This window comes from Mandrillus leucophaeus, unplaced genomic scaffold, assembly GCF_000951045.1.
Source record: "Mandrillus leucophaeus isolate KB7577 unplaced genomic scaffold, Mleu.le_1.0 Scaffold418, whole genome shotgun sequence".
Taxonomy (NCBI): domain Eukaryota; kingdom Metazoa; phylum Chordata; class Mammalia; order Primates; family Cercopithecidae; genus Mandrillus; species Mandrillus leucophaeus.
The window spans coordinates 215,324-230,836 of record NW_012104454.1 but is presented as its reverse complement, the minus strand read 5'-3'; the positions used below and the strand labels follow the sequence as shown (position 1 = coordinate 230,836).

Here is a 15,513-nt window from a genome sequence, read left to right as displayed (position 1 = left end):
CTGACCTTGTGATCTGCCTGCCTCGGCCTCCCAAAGTGCTGGAATTACAGGCATGAGCCACCGCGCCTGGCTCCTAGAAACCTTTTTCTTTTTTAATAAATGCCAAAATAACAAAATTAAGTCTTGCCACACTGCCCCGCACTACCCCGTTTCCCCTAGGGCTGTCCTCTACTGGCGCTCCTGCATATCCCCTAGGCCCTCTCATAGGCTCACTTGTTCCTTATCTGCAGTGGAGTTGCAGCAGAAGGACCGGGCACTGGTGGAGCTGCTGCGAGAGAAGGTTGGGCTGTTTGCTGAGATGACCCATTTCCAGGCCGAAGAGGATGGTGGCAGTGGGATGGCCCTGCCCACCCTGCCCAGGGGCCTTTTCCGCTCCGAGTCCCTTGAGTCCCCTCGTGGCGAGCGGCTGCTGCAGGATGCCATCCGTGAGGGTGAGGGAGCTCCCAGGGAAGAGTCTAGGCTTAAGCACTCACTGTCACAGAATATGGACATGTGACTAGACATGGACAAACACAGACAAGTGGGATGCCAACCCCATGAACCATAAACAGCCCTGAGTGCCTCTTCTGGGCCAGTTCCTGGGAAAGGCAGGGGAGGAGGTGTGGTCCTTACTGCTGCTCCATATCGTCCATGCTGCATGGACTCCTGCTGCCTCATAGGCATTTACTGCCCTTTACTTCATCAGTGGTTGTGTGAGTGAAACCCCACTGCCAGTGCAGGGGGCATTCCCCTGGATGCCCGAGTGCCCCACATGTAGGGGTGAATGGCATTCCCCTCAGGGTCCTGTATCATTCCTGCTCTCACCTCTTCCTCTTTCACCACAGTGGAGGGTCTGAAAGACCTGCTGGTGGGGCCAGGAGTGGAACTGCTCTTAACACCCCGAGAACCAGCCCTGCCCTTGGAACCAGACAGCGGTGGTAACACGAGTCCTGGGGTCACTGCCAGTGAGTACCAGGGCAGGGGACCAAGGTAGTAGGTGGGAGGGGCCAAAGCAAGTGGAGTGGTACCAGGGATCGAGTGGTATCAGGGCCCCAGGGAAGTAAGCTCAGCCATCCTTTTCTCCTTCTCAACAGATGGTGAGGCCAGAACCTTCAATGGCTCCATTGAACTGTGCAGAGCCGACTCAGACTCCAGCCAGAGGGTAGGTCCTCAAGAGGTTCTGGGACTTGGCAAGAGGGTGGGAGAGGGACAGCCAGCCTCTGGATCCTCAACACAAAGCTATCAGGGGCAGGCACCCAGGATTTGTGTGCCTGCTGACTCCCCATTCTTGCCCATTTCTGCAGGATCGAAATGGAAATCAGCTGAGATCACCCCAAGAGGTGAGAAGGGAATTGATAGTATAGGAGACTAAAGGGAGGGTGTTCTTAGGCTAAGAAGTTAGAACCCAGTTTGGAGTGGGGTGGGGAAAGTGTCTACATCCAAGTATGTCTCCAGATCCTACTGTCCCCACACCTACCCTTGTTCAACTTTTGGGCAGTTCTCCCATCCTAAAGCTGGGGCCCTGTTCCCACCCCGTCTGTCCTCAGGAGGCGTTGCAGCGATTGGTCAATCTCTATGGACTTCTACATGGCCTACAGGTCAGTAGGGCAAGGGCTTGAATGGGGAAGGGGAGGAGCCAGGCTAGAGATGCCTGTTTAGGTAGAGCATGGTCATCCCAACAGGCCTTTCTAAATACCCTCCCAACCCAAGCTCTCCAGGAGCGATGACCTGGGCCTTGGAGGGGCGATGACCTGGGCCTTGGAGGGCAAGGGGTAGAAGAGCCACAGGGGTTTTTGATAAACCCTTCTGCCCACATTCTACCCCCAGGCAGCTGTGGCCCAGCAGGACACTTTGATGGAAGCCCGGTTCCCTGAGGGCCCTGAGCGGCGGGAGAAGCTGTGCCGAGCCAACTCTCGGGATGGGGAGGCTGGCAGGTCTGGGGCTGCCCCTGTGGCCCCTGAAAAGCAGGCCACAGAACTGGCATTACTGCAGCGGCAACATGCGCTGCTGCAGGAGGAGCTACGGCGCTGCCGGCGGCTAGGTGAAGAACGGGCAACCGAAGCTGGCAGCCTGGAGGCCCGGCTCCGGGAGAGTGAGCAGGCCCGGGCGCTGCTGGAGCGGGAGGCTGAAGAGGCTCGAAGGCAGCTGGCCGCCCTGGGCCAGACCGAGCCACTCCCAGCCGAGGCCCCCTGGGCCCGCAGACCTGTGGATCCTCGGCGACGCAGCCTCCCTGCAGGCGATGCCCTGTACTTGAGTTTCAACCCCCCACAGGTAAGGTGGCCTGCAGTGGTGAACGGACCTGGGGTGGACATAAGGGTCCGTGGAGCCCAAAAGAAACTGGGCCATTGGGGATTTGAGCCCAAATGCAATCAGGCAACCGACTTGAAGGATATTGAGATACTAGTTGGAGAACTGAAAAGAAATGTAGATGGGTGCAGGGGTTGAGGAAACTAACTCGGGTGGTGGTGCTGAAAGAGGCCAGTTGGTGGTGGATCTCCTGAAGGGGAGTCATGGGTGAGCCCCAGTGGGGAGAGCTGCTGCCTTCAGCCAAACAGAACCTCCAGTCTTCACACTACTCAGTCCCTGGCCTGCTGTTCTTCCTGCCCACTGTCCACAGCCCAACCGAGGCACAGACCGCCTGGATCTGCCTGTCACTACTCGCTCTGTCCATCGACACTTTGAGGACCGAGAGAGGCAGGAACTGGGGAGCCCTGAAGAGCGGCTGCAAGATAGCAGTGACCCTGACACTGGCAGCGAGGAGGAAGGTAGCAGCCGTCTGTCTCCGCCCCACAGTCCACGAGGTGAGACCCTGGCGGAGACATGGACCAGAGGTAGAGTGCAGCCTGCGTACAGGCCTTGGGGCTGTGGCTTCCAAATGGGCCCTAACTGACCTGTGAGGCTTATAGTAACTCTAGGGAGGGACTTCCTGTTTTGTCTGATGATGAATGGTTGGTAGAACTCTAAGAAGCAGGAGGGGCCTCCCTCCTCCAACTGGTTGGTGATTCCCAACCTTTAGAAGTAAAAATAGATTTTTTTTAGAAAAGGCATGGTGGCTCAGGCCTGTAATCCTAACACTTTGAGAGGCCAAGGCAGGAGGATCGCTTAAGCTCAGAATTTTTTTTTTTTTTTGAGACGGAGTCTCGCTCTGTCGCCCAGGCTGGAGTGCAGTGGCCAGATCTCAGCTCACTGCAAGCTCCGCCTCCCAGATTTATGCTATTCTCCTGCCTCAGCCTCCCGAGTGGCTGGGACTACAGGCGCCCGCCACCTCGCCCAGCTGGCTTTTTTTGTATTTTTTTAGTGGAGACGGGGTTTCACCGTGTTAGCCAGGATGCTCTCGATCTCCTGACCTCGTGATCCACCCGTCTCGGCCTCCCAAAGTGCTGAGATTACAGGCCTGAGCCACCGCGCCCGGCCTAAGCTCAGAATTTTGAGGCCAGCCTGGGCGACATAGTGAGACCCACCTCCTCTACCAAAAAAAATATTCATTTATTTTATTTTTTTATTTAATTTAATTACTTATTTTTTTATTATTATTTTTTGAGACGGAGTCTTACACTGTTGCCTAGGCTGGAGTGCAGTAGTGTGATCTGGGCTCACTGCAACCTCTGCCTTCCAGGTTCAAGCAGTTCTCCTGCCTCAGCCTCCCGAGTAGCTGGGATTACAGGCACCCACCACCATGCCCGGCTAATTTTTGTATTTTTAGTAGAAACGGGGTTTCACTGTGTTGGCCAGGCTGTTCTTGAACGCCTGACCTCATGATCTACCTGTTTTGGCCTCCCAACAGGTTGGGATTATAGGCGTGAGCTACCATGCCCGACTAAATTTTTTTTTTTTTTTTTGAGATGGAATTCTCGCTCTGTCACCAGGCTGGAGTACAGTGGTGAAATCTCGGCTCACTGCAACTTCTGCCTCCCAGGTTCAAATGATTCTCCTGCCTCAGACTCCCGAGTAGCTGGGACTACAGGCACATGCCTCCATGCCCAGCTAATTTTTGTATTTTTAGAAGACATAGGGTTTCACCATGTTGCCCAGGCTGGTCTCTATTTCTTGACCTCATGATCTGCCCACCTTGGCCTCCCAAAGTGCTGGGATTACAGATGTGAGCCATTGCGCCTGGCCTATTTTATTTTTTATTTTTATTTTTTTAAAATGGAGTCTCACTCTCACCCAGGCTGGAGTGCAGTGGTGTGATCTCAGCTCACTGCAACCTCCACCTCCTGGGTTCAAGTGATTCTCCTGCTTCAGCCTCTCGAGTAGTTGGGATTACAGGCATGCGCCACCACACCTGGCTAATTTTTTTTTGTATTTTTTAGTAGAGATGGAGTTTCACTATGTTGGCCAGGCTGGTCTCGAACTCCTGACCTCAGGTGATTCATCCACCTTGGCCTCCCAGAGTGCTGGGATTACAGGCGTGAGCCACCGTGCCTGGCCCCCCAAAATTTTTTTAATTAGCCAGGTGTGGTGGCGTGCGCCTGTAGTCCTAGCTACAGACAGTGAGAGTGAGGTGAGAGGATCGCTTGAGCCCAGCAGATTGAGTTGACAGTACTCTGTGATTGCGCCAGCCTGGGCGACAGAAAGAGATCAGGAGACCCAGACACAGGATCTCGCTCTGAAATTTTTTATTTTAGAGACAGGGTGTCGTGCTGTTGCCGAGGCTGGACTCAAACTCCTGGGCTTAAGTGATCCTCTCAAGTAGCTGGGGCTACAAGTGCATGCCACTGTGCCTGGGAAGATATAGTTTTTGGTTTTTTTTTTTTTGAGACAGAGTTTTGCTCTGTCACCCAGGCTGGAGTGTAGTAGCACAATCTTAGCTCACTGCTACCTCCACCTCCCAGGTTCAAGCAATTCTTGTTCCTCAGTCTCCCGAGTAGCTGGGATTACAGGCGCGTGCCACCACATACAGCTAATTTTTGGCACTTTTACTAGAGATGGGGTTTCACCATGTTGGCCAGGCTGGTCTCCAACTCCTGGCCTTAAGTGATTCTCCCACCTTGGCCTCCCAAAGTGTTGGGATTACAATCATGAGCCACTAGGCCAGTTTTTCAAGTAAAAAAAGTTTCAAAGACCTTCAAGTTTTTATAGTTGGTTCATGAAATAAAAAATTACCAAAAGCTCTAACCTTAAAGTATTTTGTACTTTCCTAATCAGATTGTATCTTTGGATACTGTAAAAGTGTATCTGGTTCCTAGATGTGGATACCTCACTTACTGTGTTGCCAGAGGTTTTCCTCTCACCCAAGAATTTACAGAACCCTGTCATCCCTTCACAGCCCCAGAGCCCCCTGAGCCTGCAGATGGGGAGGCATTAGTATAGGGGTACAGTTCCTCATGGGAGTCTCTGCTCACTCACTGGCTTTGTCCTGTCCCCCTTCAGACTTTACCAGAATGCAGGACATCCCGGAGGAGACGGAGAGCCGCGACGGGGAGGCTGTAGCCTCCGAGAGCTAAGGGGGCCCCTCACCCCTGCCCTGTGCCCCACTGAAGAACATTACTGAGGGGGGCTAACCTTGGGGACTCCAATTTGCCAATGATGAGGGAACATTTGAAAGAACTGCAGATTGTCCTTGCCAGCTCTTGGGATCCTTAGATACCTGGGGCCATTTAAGAAGCTGGGGGAATTAGGCCACAACACCCCCTGGGGCATCCGAAAGCTACACCACAGATGCCAGTGGTTCATGCCTTCTTCCCTCCACTTTAGGAAAATTTATTTATTTATTGTTTATTAGTTATGGGGGGAGAGGGGAGATTTAAAGGACCAGGGACATGGGAACCAAGCCATAGGGATCAGAGGGCCTTGTCCTTGAACACTACTGGGGTATATTCAGGCTCATCCACAACTGCTGGGTTCTTGCCCTAACAACCCTCCCCTGCAACATCCGTCTTGGAGGAGAGACTGCAGCCACAAAACCCTAACTGCCCTTTAAATAAAGGAGGGCTATGGGCAGGGCCATGTCCCTTTCTCCTCTCCCCTCAACCTCTTACTGCTGTTCTCCCTTTCGCTGTCCTTCATGGAAGCCCTGGGAGATAACCTGGCTTCTTGGAGTTGATGGAATAGAGGTTGGGGTGGCCATAATGGTTTGTTGGGGGTGAGGGAAAAAACCCACAGGGACCAGAATGTTTTCTTGTTGTTTTGTTTTCTTTTTTGTACCAAAGTCAACTGCACGTGTTTTATATTTTTAAGAGATCGTAGGCAATTAGAAATCGAAGCCTCCTATCTCCACATCTCTGAAGAAGTTGAGGGGTAGGGGAGACAATGACTTCTGCCTTCATCTGCAGTAACGGGGGGACCTATACTGACCTATTCCCCAGCCATTTGGAAACAAATTCTAGGGTGGGTTGGGAAATCTCCAGGAGCCCTGACCTCATCTTCCACCTCAGCAACCGTGACCTGAAACCTCAGCGTGAATTTGGGGGATTTTTCAATGGAACCCCTGCCCCCAAATGTCGACCAGCCCCAGTTGTTTTTTTTTTTTTCTGCCAATTTTGTTGTTTTAAAAAAAATATATCAGGGAAAATTAAAAACCTGGAACTCCATAAGGTACTGTCTCCCATAATGTCTGCCAATTCTGAGGAGGATGGTAGGAGAGAACCAGGCAGTGACCTAAGTTCCTCTGAAAGGGGCCTTTTCCTCTCACCACAAGGACAGCCTCTGCCTCACTGAAGAGAGGGGGCACTGACAAAAGTAACCACTGCAAATCTTTTTTTGTTTTTTTTTTTTTAATTCACAAACACAAGGATAGAAACAAAGGGGGCACACAGGTTCCAATGCTGGGAATTCCAGTATCAGGAAATGTGTGTTCGTCGTATTTGTATGCCATGCTCAGCAATCACCTCCACCTATTGTCCCCATCCCCAGTGTCATTCATTGTCAGATCTAGCCCCCACAGGGCCCTTGTTCATCTCCATGATGTCGGGCCCTGGGGTTACCCGTCACAGGAGCTGCTCATATACTGTCCCTCTTTGAGAGGCAGTGAGAGATGAGCTGGTTTCAGTTCTTGGTTTTAGTTGGTTTTACTTCCTGTTTTCCGGTTGGTACTTACTTTGGGGTTGTGGGGGGAGGGGAGGAGGTGAGAGTCTAGGGTTGTATAAATGCTGGTATGAATTCACATCCCCGCTGGAGCCTGTGGGGTCAGATTAGCAGAAGGGGGCTCAGGCCCTCAGCTAGAAAAAGGAATTGAAGTCACGTAGGGAGCAGGCTGGGTGAGCAGCCAGCACCCTCCCCTTCTGTAACTCTCATCCACCAACATCAAGCCTTTACAAGGTGCTTTCTCAGCCATTAAGGGGATCCTGAGAATGGGGAATTGTTCTCATTTTACGGGCAGGGAAACCTAGGTGCACAAAGCCTGCTAGGCCAGGAGGGGGCTGGCCTTCTTAGTTCCAGTCCACCACTTTTCTCCTTTGGCTACTCTGCCTAAACATACCAGGGCTGGCTGGGTGCAGTGGCTCACGTCTGTAATCCCAGCACTTTGGGAGGCTGAGTTGGGTGGATCACTTGAGGTCAGGAGTTTGAGACCAGCCTGTCTAACATGGTGAAACCCCATCTCTACTAAAAATACAAAAATCAGCCAGGCGTGATGGTGGGCACCTGTAGTCCCAGCTACCTGGGAGGCTGAGGTGGGAGAATTGCTTGAACCCGGGAGGCAGAGGTTGCAGTGAGCCGAGATTGTGCCACTGCACTCCAGCACTCCAGCCTGGGCGACAGAGCAAGACCCTGCCTGGAAAAAAAAAACAAACACCAGGGCTTCAGATTTCATACACAGGGACACAGGGCTCAGCAGCTGTCTGCCAGGTCAGCTGGAAGCAGCTCAGACCCAAAGCTGTGAGGGTGGCACCTTTAGGTGGGAAAGGAAGGTAGGTGGGGGTGGGGTGAGGATATTAGATAGCATGCAGAGACCACCAAGAAAGGGGAATGCAGGCTCTCCTAGAATCCCCGACAGATCCAGTGAGAGATGCTGGTCAGGACAGGACAGAACACGGAAACCTGGAGACAGCCCAGAGTGGGTGTGAAGTCCCCCGCTGCTTTCTTCCAAGCAGTGCTGTCCCTTCTGCCACCCTGTACCAACCCCCTCCTACACACATGCGCACGCACACCCACACACACACACACACACACACACACACACACAATCTTCAGCCCTAGAACATGGGGCACAAGCATTTGTCTGATGTGGTTACTCCTGAGAGCTAGGCCCCTTCCTCACATCTTTGACCATTGTGTCCCCTGTCCCCTCCCTAACCCACTTTTGGGAACCCACAGCCTTAACCTCTGTCCCTCCTGCTGAAGTTTCAAAGCCATCTGGCTTTGTGTTCCAGGGAGCCAGGGACCAGGTTCTCACCAAAACATTGCCTTCCTTCCATTCCAAGAGAAGCTCCAGGCTGCCTGCTCTGCCCAGCCCTCCCTTCTCCATCCTCCAGCTGCACCCTCCTCCTTCCACTCCCCCACAAGAGTAGGTCTTTGTGCATGCGTTTGTCTCTCAATTGGACCTGTGTACACTTTGTCAATATTTACCTCTGGGGCCCGTAAAGCAGAGATGCCCCCAGAGGAGCCAATATCCGGAGCCCAGCAAAGCCGTCAGAGGGAGCTGCTGGGGTGGGAAGATGGGTGCTTAGGTGGGGAGGGATTTTCCATTGCCTGCATGGGCTAGGAATAGACCTGGAGTTTTGGAACTAGTTTAAACATCATCAAAAAGAGGAAATTAAACAAGAGGCTAATTAAGTTCCTTTCACATTGCTTAATCTGTTGTGAATTGGGTGCCTCTTTGGAGCCTCCTCTGCCCAGCAATTAAAGGAAGTGGGACAGGGGGCACCTGGAGGCACTGTGGCCTTTCCCTTCACAGGGGGCTCTGCACTTAATAAGGTGGCACTGCTCCCAGCTGCTGCCCCAGGAGCCTGAGCAGCCTGTGTCCTCATAGGTTACAAGTCATGCCAGAGAGCCTGGGGGTGGGGCAGTGGAAGTGGGAGCTCTACCTCATCTTCCCTCTGCCTCCCTCCTTTCTAGGGTCTGCCTCCCAGAAAATCCTTCTAATGGCTAACCTTTATCATTGATGCATCTCAATACAGGAACCAAAGAGGAGCCCCTATCCTGAAGAACACACCTTCAAGAGGGGCTTAGGGGTCAACCTCTGAGTTCTTTATGTGAGACTTTCATTATACCCCACTTCAGAGCATATACAGCCATTCCAGATGAGACATGGTTCCCCATCCCCATCTCCCAGCTGTGCGCTTATTTCCTCCTTTCTCTCTGTCTCCATTTTACACAGGGTGTAAGAATAATAGCTCGACCGGGTGCGGTAGCTCAAGCCTGTAATCCCAGCACTTTGGGAGGCCGAGGCGGGTGGATCACTAGAGGTCAGGAGTTCCAGACCAGCTTGGCCAATATGGTGAAATCCTGTCTCTATTAAAAATACAAAAAAATCGGCCGGGCGTGGTAGTGGGAGCCTGTAGTCCCAGCTACTTGGGAGGCTGAGGCAGGAGAATCGCTTGAACCCGGGAAGCGGAGGTTGCAGTGAGCCAAGATCACACCACTGCACTCCAGCCTGGGCAACAGAGCGAGACTCTGTCTCCAAAAAATTAAATAAATAAATAAATAAATAAATAATAGCTAACAGTGTATTTCACTGTTAAATCTTCAGTAGCCCATTTTACAGTTGAGAACAGTAAGGTACAAAAAGGTAAAGTAATGTGCTGGAGGTAAAGGTGTGAATCCAGGTGCTCTGACACTCAAATTGATACTCTGGGCTTTGCATTTGGAGCAGGGAGGAAGAGTAGCACCACTTTCTGAGGTCTCCGCTTTTCTGGTTCTACCTGCAGCCTGTTCTCCCAGCCCCCTCCCCTTTTTAATCTCTCACCTCCCTTCACCCTGCGCCCCCTACATCTTTGATTTGTCATTATCTTCACTTCTTTCAAATCCTGATACAAGGGGAGACACACAGGCACTCTGTCAGCACCAGGGTTTTACACCCAGGCCCTGGCAGGTGCTGGGAATTCCAGCAGTACCCCACACCTGGCATCCCTTCAGGGGAACTACAGCTTTTGCAGCTGAGGTCTCTGTGGGCAGCAAGTTTCTGTGGTCACCACTGAGATGGTAAAGTGGGGACAGGGGACGCAGACATTTTTGGCCTTGATCCTGGAGAAAGACAAGGGATACCCTGTTTTGAGGTGGGGAGTGGGTACAGAGGGACAGGGGCACTGACCTCTGATTCATTAGCCTAGAAGCCTTAGGGAAGTGTTTCTAGATATTTTTGCAGAAGGCAGAAATGGAGCAACAAATCCTTTTGTTCCATACTGCACTGGAGGTGGAACTGGGATAAAAGGTCAAGACAATTTGTGGATAATCCAGAGGTTTATTCTCAGATCCTCTTCTTTCCCATCTCCAAATAAAGACTTAAAGCTTTGTCACACCCAGCTCTGATCTGGGCCCCCGCCTCCCCCATTCACCACACCCAGAGTTGGGGATCAAAGATCAGACTTTTCCCTGCAGGCGCTGCAGCCTGGCAGAGAGGGCAGCTTCTCCCCAGGACTCGACGATCCTACACTTGGTGGATCTCAGAAAGAGGAGCGTGTTCAGCTTGCGCCCTTTACCCGGGTGTCCCTCTGTCCAGGTTGGTGAGCAGGGTAGAAGGGCGGCTCTCCGGGGGGTTGCTCGCGACCCACCGCCTGCCTACCTGCTTTAGGGCCACCTGTTGCACCCAGCCTCCGCCCTGGGGCCACAGCCTCGACCGCAGATCCCTGAAGGTGTCTGCCAGAGCCTGCCGGGGCTCCCGCCTCAGGAGACAGTACAGCACAGGGTTCAGGCAGCTATTGCTGTGTGCCAAGCAAGTAGTGACAGGGAAGACATACGTCTGGATAGTATAGAAAGTACTGTTCCAGGGCACTAGGTCAAACTTCACCAGGACACCCCAGAGAGTGACCACATGGTTGGGAAACCAGCAGAGGAAGAAGGAAGCCACCAGGATGCGGACAGAGCGGGCCACGACCCTGCTGTCCTGCTGCCGCCGTTGCCGCTGCTGCAGGAAGGCCAGCAGCAGCAGGTAGCTGGTGGTGATGACGCCCAAGGGCACCATGAAAGCCAGCACCACCCTCTGCAGCTGGTAGGCCCCCAGCCAGTACCTGCTGGGGAAACGCAGTAGGCAAAGGCGCACACCACACACCTCACCCTCCACCCCGAAGACAGCTGTGGGCACCGTCACCAGGGCAGCTGCCACCCACACTGCTAGAGTGGCTATTCGGGCCCAGAAGAGTGAGAGGTGGGTGCCTGGCCCCGCAGCCATGGCCACCACCCAGTAGCGAGCAACGCTCAGCGCTGTGATGAGGAAGATGCTGGCATAGACGTTGAGGACAGTGGCCGTCAGAACCATCTTGCAGAGGGCACCTCCGAAGGGCCAGTGAAAGTCCAGTGCCGACTCAGCTGCCCAAAAGGGGAGAGTGAGTGCCAGTCCCAGGTCCGCCAGAGCCAGGTTGAAGACGAAGGTGTCTGAAGGTGGGCCAGGGGCTCTCCGGGCACAGTTACTCAGTACCCACAGCACCGCCAAATTTCCCAGCAAGCCAACGGCCCCCACAAGCCCATAGGCCAGGGCAACCATGAGCCTCAGGGCTAGGAATTTGACAGGCATCGGAGCATCATCAGCACTCAGCACACTGCCTCCGGAGGCATTGGCCCAGAACGTGGGTGGAGAGGCAGAAGTATTGAGTGTGGGCATCGCAGGGCATCAGAGATTGGTGGCGCTGAGAAGAGAGGTCTGCAAGTATCTGCCAGACTGGCAGAGGCCACTGAAGGCTCTAGGCAGAAGGCTCTAGAACTAAGTCCTCTGGGGCCTCTGGTGAGCCCTGGCCCACGCCCACACCTCAGAGGGAGGGGTGTGGAAAGGACAACCCACCACCTCCCTGTTGGTCAAGATTGGTGGTGGGTGGGGCAGGGCGAGGCCGAGCCTGGGCATATGCGCATGCGCCTGCCTGTAAGAGGGACTCTAAATGGCAGAGCGGGAGGGGAGAAGGGAGAGTTACCTCACTATGGAGGGCAGCCCCAAGCCTCCACCCCAGGGAGAGAGCTGGAGGTTCCCTGTCCCAGAGATAACAGGAACCAAACTAGAGCTGCCTCTGTTCCGAACAGCGTGCAGAGGCCTCCCTCCTCTGCAGAAAGTGTTCCCTTGAGGCCCAAAGGAAGGGGCCTGGGAGGTGGCATAGAGGCAGGGAATCAGCATGGGTGTCCAAGAGAGGAAAGAGCAGAGGCTACGGAGTCCCAGACCTGCTACTCACTAGCCATGTGACTGGGAGAGTTACTTTACTCCCGTAAACCTAGTTTCTTGCTTAAAATTTTCAGGTAAGTACTTCACAGGAGTGGCATGATGAAATGAGAGAATACGTGTGAAATAACAATTTGTATGAATATTATTTCAAAGGAGAAGTTTGAGGTGTTTGTGGCAGAAGGGTACTGAGAGGCTATTACCGTGCCCAGGGAACAGTGCCAACTAAAACAGGTTGGAATTCATCTCAGCAGCAGTAACCTTGAGGCTAACAGCAGGGAGGGAAAAGAGAAAGGAAGTCACAGCTTCCTGTTTCCTCCCCACTGGGAACACTGGGCCTGTGAGGGCCTGCATGGACCTGGGCATGCCCTCAGTTCTGTTCCTGCTCCTGATAATTAAATATTCCTGCTAACCTCCATCGCCGCCCTTTCCTCCTTTCCTGCTCTAGTCTGTGGACAGAGCCCAGCGGTCCCCCTACTTGCTCCTGCAAACCCCATGTCAGAGCTAAGGATCCTGAGATACGCCCTCACCACACCTCATCCTGTCTCCCCATGATCTCAAACATAACTGGAAAAAAAAATGCTTCACTGGGCCCTCCCCTTTCATTGCCTACATCTCTACCTACTGCAGAAGGAGCTGTGATGGGGACAAAGAGAAGGCAGGAGGCGGGTAGGTAAAAGAGTAAGGCTTTCTCAAGGGTTCCAATATATTCAGCCCCTTCTTGTCCTCTGCCAGCTAATTAAGATAACGTTCGATGTTCGGTTCCCTTGGAGTGCGGAGGGAAGAGAGGGGCCCTTTGCAACAATAAATCAGCAGTGGGCTTTGTGAACACATAGGAGAAACCCAGAGGTGAGAGTGATCCAGGCTGGGTGCCAACATATTGGGGCTTTCGAACCAGGGATGATTATAAAGGGGGTGGCAGAAGGGGAGTGCCCAGCCTGAGGTCAGGTGAGCCCCACAGGCTACCTCCTGGCCTCGTGGCTGCTCCTGTGTGACTGTGTTGTCACTGTCTCTCGTGGCCATGTCTACTCCTCTGCCCACCCAGAATTACCTTGCTAATCTGGCAGTTAAGATAACTGCTTGGCCAGGCAAGGTGGCTCACGCCTGTAATCCCAGCACTTTGGGAGGCTGAGGTGAGTGAATCATCTGAGGTTGGGAGTTCAAGACCAGCCTGACCAACATAGAGAAAGCCCGTCTCTACTAAAAATACAAAATTGGCCAGGCGTGGTGGCGGGTGCCTGTAATCTCAGCTACTCAGGAGGCTGAGGTGGGAGAATCACTTGAACCGGGAGGTGGAAATTTTGGTGAGCTGAGATCATGCCACTGCACTCCAGCCTGGGCGACAGAGTGAGACTCCGTCTCCCCCCCAAAAATAAAAAAAAAAAAACAACAAAAACTGCTTAATGCTTTGGACTTATTTTCTTTATTGACTCAGAGAAAAGAAAGTAGACCAGAATTCCAGGGTTGTGCTATTCATTTCAAACATCTGGTCCTCCAATCATTTCTTTACCTTTTTATCGTTTCTAGTCCTAAGCCTTTCCCTTGGTCTGAGACTAGCAACAACCCCTTGTGGTTATGTAGAGAGGTGATGCCACCAGCTGGCCGTGTCTAAGAACTTCATTTGTCTAGCATTTCGTTCATTCACTAATCACAGCATTCCCTGAACCCTTACTGTGTGCCAGGCACTGTGCTTGATGCTGGGAGACAAAAACAAAAAATATAGTCACACTCTTCATAGAAAATAATAAACTTTTTAGATCGAAGGGATCTTTCAGACCATCTCGTTCAACTTCTTATTTTATGTAGAATGAGAATGATTTGCCCAAGACCACCAGGGAGGTGACGGTAGAGTCAGGGTTTGAGACAAAAGTCTCTTGACTCCTAGAATAGGAGTCTTGGCCACTACATCACGAACCCTGAGGGACACAGTGCCAGGACGTGGATGGAGGGACAGTGACAACACCTTTTGAGATGATTCTTCACTCACAGCTGCTGGGAGATGAGGAGGAACTAGATTCAGCAAAAATGCTCGTGCTGTCCCCCACCTTCATATTACCCTGTAGAGCCAGACTTTGCCAGTGCCATTTTCTTGTCTGTTTGTTTTTACTAACTCATAGGCAGTACGCTCAGTCAGCCACCAGTGCCATCTTCCATCTCAGAGTCCAAGGACCGGTAGTGGTACATTATGGTGTCTGCCTTCCATAAAAAGGACCTCTAGGGGCCAAACCGTCCCCTCAGTCACCTGAATAGCCACACCTCCCTCAGCCGGCATCTCTCTCCAGCCCCACATCCCTGTCCCTGCCCTTCACAGCCCAGGCTACGGCGTCTCCGAAAAGGAATTGGAGAGGAGGCAGAAGGGACTGAGTTATCACTCTACAGAGCACAGAGAGGAGGGAGCTTTGCATTTACAGTTGTAGTAGAGGGGACAGAAACTAAACCCTTGGGGGTACTACAAATGGTGAGAATAGGAAACCTACCCCTAATCCAAATCCCTAAGCTCACATCAACCCAAGCAGCCACCATCTCTATTCTGTCATACGTCTGCCAAGGTACACTGGGGGAAAATCTCCAGTATTGGTAAGGGGTATGGGCAGCTCCAATGCTAAGGGGCAGGTTCTAAATAAGTCTCTCAGCCGGGCGCGGTGGCTCACACCTGTAATCCCAGCACTCTGGGAGGCTGAGGCGGGCAGATCACAAGGTCAGGAGATTGAGACCACGGTGAAACCCCGTCTCTACTAAAAATACAAAAAATTAGCCAGGCGCGGGGGCGGACGCCTGTAGTCCCAGCTACTCAGGAGGCTGAGGCAGGAGAATGGCGTGAACCCGGAAGGCAGAGCTTGCAGTGAGCCGACATTGCGCCACTGCACTTCAGCCTGGGCGACACAGCGAGGCTCCGTCTCAATAAAATGAAATGAAATAAAATAAAATAAAATAAAATAAAATAAAATAAAATAAATCAGTCTCTCCCCCCACCACCTTCTAACTTTATGTTTTGGAATAGTTTTAGATTTACAGAGAAATGGCAAAGGCAGTAAGAATTATACATCTCATTTATTTTCCAAAGTAAAACTGGCAGAGCACTACAAAAAAAAAGAAAAATATAACAAAGATGTGCAGTCCCAGTAAACTGAAATGACAAAGCATTGCAGAGGGAAATTAAATAAGGCCCAAATAAATGGCATACTGTGTTCATGGGTTGGAAGACTTAAAAACAATTTTTTTTTTGGCCGGGCGCGGTGGCTCACGCCTGTAATCCCAGCACTTTGGGAGGCGAAGGCGGGCGGATCACGAGG

General features: G+C 52.3%; 2 protein-coding genes across 5 annotated transcripts in view; one reads left to right on the top strand and one right to left on the bottom strand.

Annotated features, from left to right (window-relative positions):
• The window catches only part of ARHGEF2 (Rho/Rac guanine nucleotide exchange factor (GEF) 2), a 65,935-nt gene extending 59,420 nt beyond the window's left edge, over positions 1–6,515 (top strand). For 3 of the 4 annotated variants that reach the window (XM_011992719.1, XM_011992718.1, XM_011992720.1), the window contains exons 15-22: positions 231–431; positions 825–944; positions 1,074–1,141; positions 1,284–1,319; positions 1,527–1,577; positions 1,807–2,250; positions 2,597–2,780; positions 5,353–6,515. In XM_011992719.1, coding sequence (XP_011848109.1) covers positions 231–431; positions 825–944; positions 1,074–1,141; positions 1,284–1,319; positions 1,527–1,577; positions 1,807–2,250; positions 2,597–2,780; positions 5,353–5,426 — 1,178 coding nt within the window. In that variant the 3' untranslated portion in view covers positions 5,427–6,515. The remainder of the gene's footprint in view (positions 1–230; positions 432–824; positions 945–1,073; positions 1,142–1,283; positions 1,320–1,526; positions 1,578–1,806; positions 2,251–2,596; positions 2,781–5,352) is intronic. The other variant, XM_011992721.1, reaches the window with a different exon arrangement.
• Positions 6,516–10,470: 3,955 nt separating this feature from the next.
• RXFP4 (relaxin/insulin-like family peptide receptor 4) lies at positions 10,471–11,692 on the bottom strand. The gene has a single exon (XM_011992716.1). The coding sequence runs from the start codon at positions 11,675–11,677 to the stop codon at positions 10,556–10,558; it is 1,122 nt and encodes a 373-aa protein (XP_011848106.1). The 5' UTR covers positions 11,678–11,692; the 3' UTR covers positions 10,471–10,555.
• Positions 11,693–15,513: the final 3,821 nt, after the last annotated feature.

Bases quoted from the DNA above. Each gene is read 5' to 3' on its own strand.
- RXFP4 (XM_011992716.1), bottom strand. From the start codon at position 11,677: ATGCCCACACTCAATACTTCTGCCTCTCCACCCACGTTCTGGGCCAAT.